Raw genomic sequence first — 10,226 nt, 5'->3', positions numbered from 1 at the left:
ATGGGTCCTGCTGACCGCCTCGCCTGCTGCATGTCTGTGTGTGTGTGTATTTGTCTGGAAGGGGAGCTGAGCGGGGCGCAAGAATCTGAGTTCTCTGACCAGGATCCTGCTCGCCTCACACTGAGCTGCAAATGTGGGATACCAGGTTTGTGGGGGGGGGCAGGGGGCAGGGTGAAGGCAAGGGAGGAGCCAGCCGGGGTCCCCCAAGGGTGAGAGGAGACAGGAGGTGGGAAGGGGGGGAGACCTGGTGGGGTCCCAGTGCCCACTTTGGCTGTCACCTCCTTGTGTCCCCAGGCTGCGGGATCCCTGCCATCCCTCCTGAGGTCAGTGGGCTGTCCAGGGTGGTCAATGGGGAGGACGCTGTCCCTGGCTCCTGGCCCTGGCAGGTGTCCCTGCAGGTGAGAGGGGGTGCTGGGCGTGGGGGAGTGTGGGTGGCAGTCAGCATGGGGTGCTGTCCTGGTGGAATTGTGACAGTCCCTTCTTCTTCCCAGTATGCAGGCTTCCACTTCTGCGGTGGCGCCCTGATCAGCGAGGAATGGGTGGTCACTGCTGCCCACTGTGGGGTCACGTGAGTCCTGTGGGCTCTAGAGGGCAAAGGAGGGGAACAGCCTCTCTCCCATCTCACCCCTACCTGTGTCCATGTGTAGGACAGATGACAAGGTGGTGGTGGGGGCGTTTAACCTGGATCCTGATGAGGAGGGCGTCCAGGTCTTGGACATTGCAGAGGTAGCCTGGCCTGCTGGACGGACCCCCAGGGAAGGAGTTGGTCCCCAGAAGATGGCAGAGCCTGGGCTCCTCCCTGGGTCTCACTTGGGGCTCGGTTCTCCTCCACAGGTGTTCAATAACCCCCATGCCAGTATAGAGCCTGTGCACAATGACATCGCGCTGCTGAAGCTGGCCACCCCGGCCCGCTTCACCGACACTGTGTCCGCCGTGTGTCTGGCCTGTGACGAGGCTGACTTCCCGCCAGGGACTGAGTGCGTCATCACAGGCTGGGGCCAGACCCAATACGACGGTGAGCAGCTTGTCCGGGGCTGGTGGGGCTGGGAGCTGCCAGGCTGGGCAGGGCCGTGGCACTGACCTCGCCCTCCGCTGCCCTTCCAGACTATCAAAGAGCACCCACGCTGCAGCAGGCCATGCTGCCCCTCGTGTCCACTCCAGTCTGTAAGGAGATCTGGGGCGACCTGGTCACCGATGACATGATCTGCGCTGGAAGCGACGGGACCTCCCCTTGCATGGTGCGGCCTCCTGGGCTCTGCCCACACTGTCCCCCCTCTCTAGACATGGCTGCCCGAGTACGGGGTGAGGGCTGAGGGGGAGGGAGGCAGGTGCAGTGTGTCAGCCGCGATGGTGTCAGGTCCCCGTGAGCGTGTGCGTGGCGGCTGCGGGAGGTGAGCCGCGCAGCCTGGACAGGGCCCGGGCAGAGCCGAGGCTGAGCCGCAGCCGCGCTGCCCCGCGCAGCCCGCCCTCCTGCGGCCCCTGCACGCACTCAGCTGCACTGACTTCTGTCACACAATGGCCCAGACTTCCAGAAAGTTCAACCCACAGCAGCTGCTGAAACCCTCCACAACCCACCCAGAAAGCAGGCAGAGGTGTCCTGGGTCAGGCCGTGGGCTGGCCTCTGGGCGCATGCGCAGGGGCCGGGCTGCCCGGGCTACGACAAAACCAGAGCCTGTTTCCCTCTCCCTGCAGGGCGACTCTGGCGGCCCCCTGGTGTGCAAGAAGGGGGGAGTGTGGACCCAGGTGGGCATCGTGTCCTGGGGCAGCGGATTCTGCCCTGGGGACACCCCCGCTGTGTTCACCCGCATCACTGCAGTCCTGGATTGGGTGAAGCAGATCCTGAAGGAAAACTGAGCCACAGAGCTGCTCCCTGCTCCCTCTTGCCCTGCCTCCCACCAAACCTCAATAAACATTCATGAGTGTTGTCTGGCTTTGGTTTGGGGGCCACTCAGCTGGCCCAGACCGGGTTTGGGTGTCTCTGGGGAACCCCTCTGGTCCCTTTCCCATCATTTGCGCTCCAGCTCCCTCGAGGGTGGTCAGAAAAACACAGGGAGGTGAAATGGGGGAAACACAGGTGTCAGGGTGTGGATGTGTGGGCGATGGCGGCCTGGCCTCCCCTCCCAGCCCCGGCCTGGAGGCAGCCGCTGGCGGCCGCACGCATGCTCAGAGCGCTGCCATGGGAGCAGCAGGCGGGAGGCGCCGCGCACGCACCTGTGGGTTTGGGGTTCTTCCCCACGGTGGCAGCTCCACGGCTGCCTCCTTCCCAGGCCCCTGCAGAGCCCCAGCCCGAGACACACGGCCCCCTCAGCCCAAGGACGGGCAGAGGGCTCTGGCCAGGGGAGGCCAACGCCAGGGCGTGCTCTGCGCGGTGTCTGCGATCGTGTGATCGTGTGCAGGGGCCGCAGCTCTGCTGGGAGGAGGCGCAGCCATCCAGGAGCCTGGGTCACCCCCCCCCCCCATGGCCCAGTGTAGGTCAATGAGGCGCGCAGGCTTAGGGAGGCCTAAGCTCTGCAGCCAGAAGGAAGCGTCTGGAACCTGCAGGCTGCAGACAAGCTGCTCCCAGGCTATCCCACGCCACAGCCAGGACGGCGATGTGCCAGTCACAGCCCTGCCCTCCTCCCAGCCAGGCCAAGCCTTCGTGCACGTGGGGACTGACCCACCAGCCAGTGCCTGGGGGTACGCCTGCCCTCCCCCCAGCCCTGTTCCCCTCCCAGGAGGTCAGGCGTCTGACCTTGGCTCTGGCCAGGATGCTGTGTGGGTGCTGCAGGTCACTTTGAGAGGGAGCAGGGCCACAGCTGGGGCTCGGTCCTCACCCTCGGGGCCGCAAGCACTTTCCCTGGCCTGGCTGGCTTTTTCCTTCTTCAAGTAATACGTCGTCATTACACATCCTGACTGCTATCAAAAGCCAGCCTTGCAGCATGGTGCCAGCAGCCCCAGCCTGTACGCCTCGCCACCAGCCTTAGACCTGTGGATTGTGCAGCAAAGCCAGCCTGGCCGGGAAGCCCACCAGACGCACACTGCCAATTAACGACCCCTCAAACAGGAAGCCGAAGTCTGGAAGTGGAGCTGTGACCCAAGTGGTAAAGCGCTAGCCTTGAGCCAAAGCAGCACAGGACAGCGACCAGGCCCAGAATGGGGGGGTGAGGGGGGGCAGAAATCAGCAATGCCTGCTCCCGCCTCGCTTGTGGGCCCTGCCCAGCCCGCCCGGTCCCTCCACTCGCCGCCCCACTGCCTGTCACAACTGTGTACAAAGCCTGGGCCGCCGAGGACACGGCCGCGGCACAGCTGGGCCGCCCAGCCTGCGGGAGGCGGGCCTCTCCCGGCCAGCTGCGGGTTCCCAGGGCCTCCTATCAGCAGGGAGGAGGCAGGGGCGGGGCCACGGCGCGGGGCGGGGCCACGGCGCGGGGCGGGGCCACGTGAAGGGGTGGGTGAGGGAGGGGTGGGGCCACGGCGCGGGGCGGGGCCACGTGAAGGGGTGGGTGAGGCAGGGGCGGGGCCACGGCGCGGGGCGCGGCCACGGCGCGGGGCGGGGCCACGGCGCGGGGCGGGGCCACGTGAAGGGGTGGGTGAAGGAGGGGTGGGGCCACGGCGCGGGGCGGGGCCACGGCGCGGGGGCGAGGCCACAGCGTGGGGGCGCGGCCAGGTGAAGGGGTGGGTGATGGAGGGGCGGGGCCACGGCGCGGGGCGGGGCCACTTCAAGGGGTGGGTGAGGGACGGGTGGGGCCACGGCTCGGGGGCGGAGCCACACGGAGGGTTGTGGGTGAGGGAGGGGCGGGGACACTGTGTGTCTCGGGGCGTGGTCACCGGAATGGGCGTGGTGACCGCTTCTGCTCCTGTCCCTCCCATCCCAGGTCCTGGAGCACCTTCCCCAGGCTGCTCCTCACTCAGACCCTGCCCTCCCCCCACTCCCTGCTGCTGCTGCTGCTGCTGCTGCTTCCTTCGGGGCCCTTGGCTCCTCCAGGGCCACTGGGGTCTCTGAAGTGGTCTCTTCCCTCCTCCGGAAATGCCTCAACCAATGTCAAAACTGAGATTTTTCTCAGTAGTTTCTTTCTTTCCTTCTTCTTTTCCTTCCTCCTTTCCTTTCCCTTCTCTCATTCCTTCGTGGCTTCCTTCTTTCCTTTATTCCCATGTTTCTCCCTCGTTATCTGCTTTCCTCCTTCTTTCCTTCCTTCCTTTTTCCTTTCCTTTCTTGTGTGTCTGTGTGTGTGCACATACACAGACTCTGTCACCTCATTGGAATTTTCCACTCAAGGATGGTAACTCTACCACTTGAGCCACAGCTTCACTTCTGGCTTTTTTGCCCCCTATTTGGAAATAACAATCTCTCAAGTCTCTCAGACATTCCTGCCCTGGCTGGCTTCAAACCTTGATCCTCACATGGCATTCTCCAGAGTATATTGTGTTGTTTATGTCCCCTTAAAATTAGACTTCATGAGCCAAACACCGGTGGCTCCTATCTGTCATCCTAGCTACTCAGGAGGCCGAGATCTGAAGATCATGGTTCAAAGCCATCCTGAGCAAGAAAGTCTGTGAGTCTTATCTCCAATTAACGACCAAAATCTCAGAAGTGGCTCTGTGGTTGAAGTGGTAGAGCGCTAGCCTTGAGCTGGAGAGCCGAGGGACAGCGCCCAGGCCCAGAGTTCTCACCCCTCCCCAAAACAAATAGACCTCTTGTCCTTGGTGTCAGTAATAGTAAATATGATTATTATAACTTCTTAGCTGGTGGTGATGTATGTTTGATCTTTAAAATCAAAATACTTTAAGCTGCAAGCTTGCTACACGGGGGAGTGGTAGCCTTGGTCTTCCAGGAGGGGCCTGGTGGCTGCTGCTTGACAGAAGGAACTCACTCCTGCATGGTTTCATTCAGACAGAACACCATATGTTCAGTGCTCTGCTTTCCTGCCTAACACATGTGGCCCGCTCTGTGTCCTTAGACCATCTTCTAAAATGAAGATAAGTAGCTCAAGAAAAACAAACGCATCGGGACTCTGGTGACTAATGCCTGTGGCTCTAGCTACTCAGGAGGCTGAGATCAGAGGATTGAAATTCTACACCAGCTCTGGCAGAAAAGTCATGACACTCTTAGCTCCAATAAACTATTAAAAAGCAAGAAGTGAGGCAGTGGCTAAAATAGTAGGACACGAGACTTGAGGAGGGAAAAAAACAAATGAACAAACCATGTAGGTTCATTGTCCAGGACTGGAATTCAAGCCCTACAAGAAGAACAAAAATAGAAAATCAAGAAAGAGAAACAGATCAGAGCAAGTCAATGGCCCAAGGCCACACTGCTGTCTGACACTGAAATTTGTGCTAGAAGCAGCATACTGGTCACCATGCAGGGAAATTAAAAGCAGCCAGAGGAGATCAAGCCCTGCTCGTCTAAGGGGCGCTGGTCCTGCACCTGACAACCTCACCCAAAATGTTTCCCAGTTCCACAACTGCCAGGAAACAATCCACCCGGTCAACCAAAGCAAGACACAGGTTTCCCTGCACCCCTGCAATCACTTGATCCAGACTCCTTCAGCAATTACAGGTGGATATAACACTTACGGGGTGGTAAAACATTCATCAGGTGATATAACAAGACCCCCTGGCTGGTCCATGCACCGTGCTGGGCCCAGGATGCCATGTGCCACAGGGGAAGGGAAGCTGCTCAGCGCAGGAGCCCTTGGCCCTTCCAGCTGCTCTGCCCACACCCACATGGCTACAACACGCCTGGAGCGGAGTCCTCTCTGAGCCTTCTGGGCCTCCATCCTCAGCACTGCCCCCACACCAGGCCTCCCCCCTGAGCCTCTGCCTGGAGGGAAGGCCTGCTCCTCCAGCTGCACAGGGCTTCTGGAAGAAACACAACAACTCTGTCCAGGGTCCTAGGGCACCCCAAGACCACAGCCTCTACCAGTGTGGGGCTCAGCTGTGAGTCCATAGACTCAGCCTACCCGGGCAGCAGGGCTGTAGCTCACAGCTATGGGGCCAGGGCTGCTGTTCAGCCCCGTCGTGGCCCTGAGCCCTTGGCCTGGAGCTCAGCCGTGGACGGCAGCTGTGTCCATCCCAGGCTCCCGCGCTGCCCTGCCTGGCACACGCTGCCCACTGGACACGCGCCCAGAAAAGGGCTTCTCCACTCAAGGTCTCAGATAACAGCGGGCGCCGTGGTATATAGCAGGAGCCCGGCAGGTAACACGCAGCTGTGTGGCGGCGGCACCATGCTGGGCCTCTGGCTCCTGGGCTGCTGGGCTGTCTTGGGCGCTGCCTTCGCTGGGCAGGAAGGTTGGTTCCCCTCACCCCGTTCTGCGCTCCGTGTAGCTGTGAGCGGGAGCGAGTCCCTGTCCTCTTCCCCCTCACTGGCCTCACAGCTGCAGGGGGTGTTGGGAGAAAGACACAGGTCCCAGCTCCCCCTGCTCCCCAGACCCCCTGTACCCCGTACCCCGTGCGAGGCACAGGGACAGACTGAAGGGGCAGTGGCGGCTCAGCCCCCTCAGCCCTGCCTGCCCAAGCCTGGGGGGGGGTTATCTTGTTTTGTTTCATTTTCCGTTTTTATATTCATCCTTCAGGGCCAAGCTTCTGTTTCTGAGGTTTTTTAAAAATCAAGTTTCTTTTTACTTCTGACTTTTTTTGGTGGTTAATTGGAGAGTAGAGTCCCGAGGGCTGTCTCCTGAGGCTGGCTTTGAACCGTGGTCGTCAGCTCTCAGTCTGTTGAGTGTCTAGGATCACAGATGTGAGCACTAGAAGCTTGTCCTTTTACAGCTCTTAGTTCTCCTCTGTCCCCGGAATGGAGCAGCGCTTGGTCCGCTCATTTGTCACAGCCTCACACCAACTCTGGCAGGGTGGCGGCTGCGCCCCACTGTGCTGATGGGGAAACTGAGACTGAGCTGCGTGGCTGAACTAGGCAGCCATGGGTCCTGCTGACCGCCTCGCCTGCTGCATGTCTGTGTGTGTTTTTGTTTGTGTTTGTCTGGAAGGGGAGCTGAGTGGGGCGCAAGAATCTGAGTTCTCTGACCAGGATCCTGCTCGCCTCACACTGAGCTGCATTTGTGGGATACCAGGTTTGTGGGGGGGCAGGGGGCAGGGTGAAGGGAAGGGAGGAGCCAGCCGGGGTCCCCCAAGGGTGAGAGGAGACAGGAGGTGGGAGGGGGGGAGACCTGATTGGTCCACTTTGGCTGTCACCTCCTTGTGTCCCCAGGCTGCGGGATCCCCGCCATCCCTCCTGAGGTCAGTGGGCTGTCCAGGGTGGTCAATGGGGAGGACGCTGTCCCTGGCTCCTGGCCCTGGCAGGTGTCCATTCAGGTGAGAGGGGGTGCTGGGCGTGGGGGCAGTGTGGGTGGCAGTCAGCATGGGGTGCTGTCCTGGTGGAATTGTGACAGTCCCTTTTTCTTCCCCAGTATGAAGACAGCTTCCACTTCTGCGGTGGCGCCCTGATCAGCGAGGAATGGGTGCTCACTGCTGCCCACTGTGGGGTCATGTAAGGCTGGCAGCCTGCGCTCTCTGTAGAGCAGAGGAGGGGAGCAGCCTCTCTCCCATCTCACCCCTACCTGTCTCCATGCCTAGGCCAGGTGACAAGGTGGTGGCGGGGGCGTTTAACCTGGATTCTGATGAGAAGGATGTCCAGGTCTTGGACGTTGCAGAGGTAGCCTGGCCTGCTGGACAGACCCCCAGGGAAGGAGTTGGTCCCCAGAAGATGGCAGAGCCTGGGCTCCTCCTTGGGCCTCACTTGGGACTCTGTTCTCCTCCACAGGTGTTCAGTAAACCTGGTAAAGTGTACAGTAAACCTGTACCCAATGACATCGCGCTGCTGAAGCTGGCCACCCCGGCCCACTTCACCGACACTGTGTCCGCCGTGTGCCTGGCCTGTGACGAGGCTGACTTCCCGCCAGGGACACCGTGCGTCATCACAGGCTGGGGCCAGACCCAATACGACGGTGAGCAGCTTGTCCGGGGCTGGTGGGGCTGGGAGCTGCCAGGCTGGGCAGGGCCGTGGCACTGACCTCGCCCTCCGCTGCCCTTCCAGACCATCAAAGAGCACCCACGCTGCGGCAGGCCGTGCTGCCCCTCGTGTCCACTCCCGACTGTCGGAAGTACTGGGGTGATAACGTCACCGATGACATGATCTGCGCTGGAGGCAACGGGACCTCCCCTTGCATTGTGCGGCCTCCTGGGCTCTGCCCACACTGTCCCCCCTCTCTAGACATGGCTGCCCGAGTACGGGGTGAGGGCTGAGGGGGAGGGAGGCAGGTGCAGTGTGTCAGCCGCGATGGTGTCAGGTCCCCGTGAGCGTGTGCGTGGCGGCTGCGGGAGGTGAGCCGCGCAGCCTGGACAGGGCCCGGGCAGAGCCGAGGCTGAGCCGCAGCCGCGCTGCCCCGCGCAGCCCGCCCTCCTGCGGCCCTGCACGCACTCAGCCGCACTGACTTCTGTCACACAATGGCCCAGACTTCCAGAAAGTTCAACCCACAGCAGCTGCTGAAACCCTCCACAACCCACCCAGAAAGCAGGCAGAGGTGTCCTGGGTCAGGCCGTGGGCTGGCCTCTGGGAGCATGCGCAGGGGCCGGGCTGCCCGGGCTACGACAAAACCAGAGCCTGTTTCCCTCTCCCTGCAGGGCGACTCTGGCGGTGCCCTGGTGTGCGAGAAGGGGGGAGTGTGGACCCAGGTGGGCATCGTGTCCTGGGGCAGCGACTTCTGCTGTACGGACACTCCCGCTGTGTTCACCCGCATCACTGCGGTCCTGGATTGGGTGAAGCAGACCCTGGAGGAAAACTGAGCCACAGAGCTGGCTCCCTGCTCCCTCTTGCCCTCCCCCGACCCCCAAGCCTCAATAAACCCAGAAACATTCATCAATGTTGTCTGGTTTTGGTTTGGGGGCCACTGAGCTGAAGGAGACCTGGTGGTGGGGTCTCTGGCAGAATCCCTCTAGTCCCCTTCCCATCAGCTGGCTGGTCAGAAGCACACAGGCACAGGAAATGGGGAAAAACATGGGTGGAAAGCTGTGGTGTTTGGGGCCAGGGCGGCCTGGCCTCCCCTCCCAGCCCCAGCCTGGAGGCAGCCGCTGGCAGCCGCACCCGTGCTCAGAGCGCTGCCATGGGAGCAGCAGGCGGGAGGCGCCGCGCACGCACCTGTGAGTTTGGGGTTCTTCCCCACGGTGGCACACGGCGGCCCCCTCAGCCCAAGGAGGGGCCAGAGGCCAACGCCAGGGCGTGCTCTGCGCGGTGTCTGCGATCGTGTGATCGTGTGCAGGGGCCGCAGCTCTGCTGGGAGGAGGCGCAGGCATCCAGGAGCCTGGGTCACCCCCCGCCCCATGGCCCAGTGAGGAGCAGGGAACAAGGCCAGGAGCACACCCAGCACCTCAGGCCCCGCATGGGCCCCAGCTCTGCAGCCCAGCTCTGCCCGCCCTCTCCACCCCTCTCTGCTCTGGGGAAGTCAGGGGACTCACCTCCCAGCCCACATCTTGGATTCCTCCGGAAGGGACCCCCTTCCCCTGCCACCCGGCATCGCTCCACTCACCGCCCACCGCCTGTCACAACTACATACAAAGCCTGGGCCGCAGAGGCCGCCCAGCCTGCGGGCGCTGGCCAGACTCTCACGGCCAGCTGCGGGTTCCCAGGATGTCCAGTCAGGGAGGAGGGAGGGGCGGGGCCACCGCCTCTGCCCCTGTCCCTCCTGTCCCAGCCCCTGTACGCAGACCTTCCCCAGGCAGCTCCTCACTCCGCCCTGCCCTGCGCTCTCCCCTCACCCTGGCCGCTGGACTTCCAGGGGGACTTGACTTCCCGGGCCACAGGCGTCTCCAAAGGGACGCGGACGCCAGTGCTTGCTGCTGCCCCTTCACCTCCAGAGAGGCCTTGGCTGTTCCCAAAGCTGTTTTTACCTTCTCCTTTTCTTTCTTCTTCTCTTTCTTTCTTCTTTCCTTCCCTCCTTCCTTTTCCCGTTCTTTCTTCATTTCCCTCTTCCTCCTTCCCTCCCTCCCTTTTTCCTTCCTTTCTTTGCTTTTCTTTCTTTTCTTGTTCTCTCTCCGTGTGTGTGTGTGTGTGTGTGTGTGTGTGTGTGTGTGTGTGTGTGTGTCTGTGTCTGTGTCTGTGTGTAGGGGGGGGCCTACATTTGCCTTTCATTTGGCTTTTCCTACAATGCTGGTGCTCTACCACTTGAGCCACAGCTTCACTTTTGGAGTTTTTGCAAAGCCCTGGCTGGCTTCGAAGCTTAATCCTCACATCTCAGTCTCCTGAGTACACGGTGGTGTTAAAT

General features: G+C 61.6%; 2 protein-coding genes across 2 annotated transcripts; both read left to right on the top strand.

The window, feature by feature from the left end:
- On the top strand, positions 1-1,912 carry LOC138826681 (chymotrypsinogen B-like). The gene is made up of 7 exons (XM_070021910.1): positions 1-145; positions 295-398; positions 492-568; positions 648-726; positions 835-1,015; positions 1,105-1,238; positions 1,693-1,912. The coding sequence occupies exons 1-7, from the start codon at positions 1-3 to the stop codon at positions 1,852-1,854; spliced, it is 882 nt and encodes a 293-aa protein (XP_069878011.1). The 3' UTR covers positions 1,855-1,912.
- Positions 1,913-6,200: 4,288 nt separating this feature from the next.
- Positions 6,201-8,809, top strand: LOC138826677 (chymotrypsinogen B-like). The gene is made up of 8 exons (XM_070021905.1): positions 6,201-6,264; positions 6,957-7,040; positions 7,178-7,281; positions 7,377-7,456; positions 7,543-7,621; positions 7,730-7,913; positions 8,003-8,136; positions 8,590-8,809. Exons 1-8 carry the CDS (start codon positions 6,201-6,203, stop codon positions 8,749-8,751), a joined length of 891 nt encoding a protein of 296 aa, XP_069878006.1. The 3' UTR covers positions 8,752-8,809.
- The last annotated feature ends 1,417 nt before the right edge of the window (positions 8,810-10,226 follow it).

Source organism: Dipodomys merriami, unplaced genomic scaffold, assembly GCF_024711535.1.
Source record: "Dipodomys merriami isolate MVZ:Mamm:240054 unplaced genomic scaffold, mDipMer1.0.p SCAF_148, whole genome shotgun sequence".
NCBI lineage: Eukaryota > Metazoa > Chordata > Mammalia > Rodentia > Heteromyidae > Dipodomys > Dipodomys merriami.
Note: the sequence above shows the minus strand (reverse complement) of the source record. Positions and strands in the feature narration are given on the sequence as shown.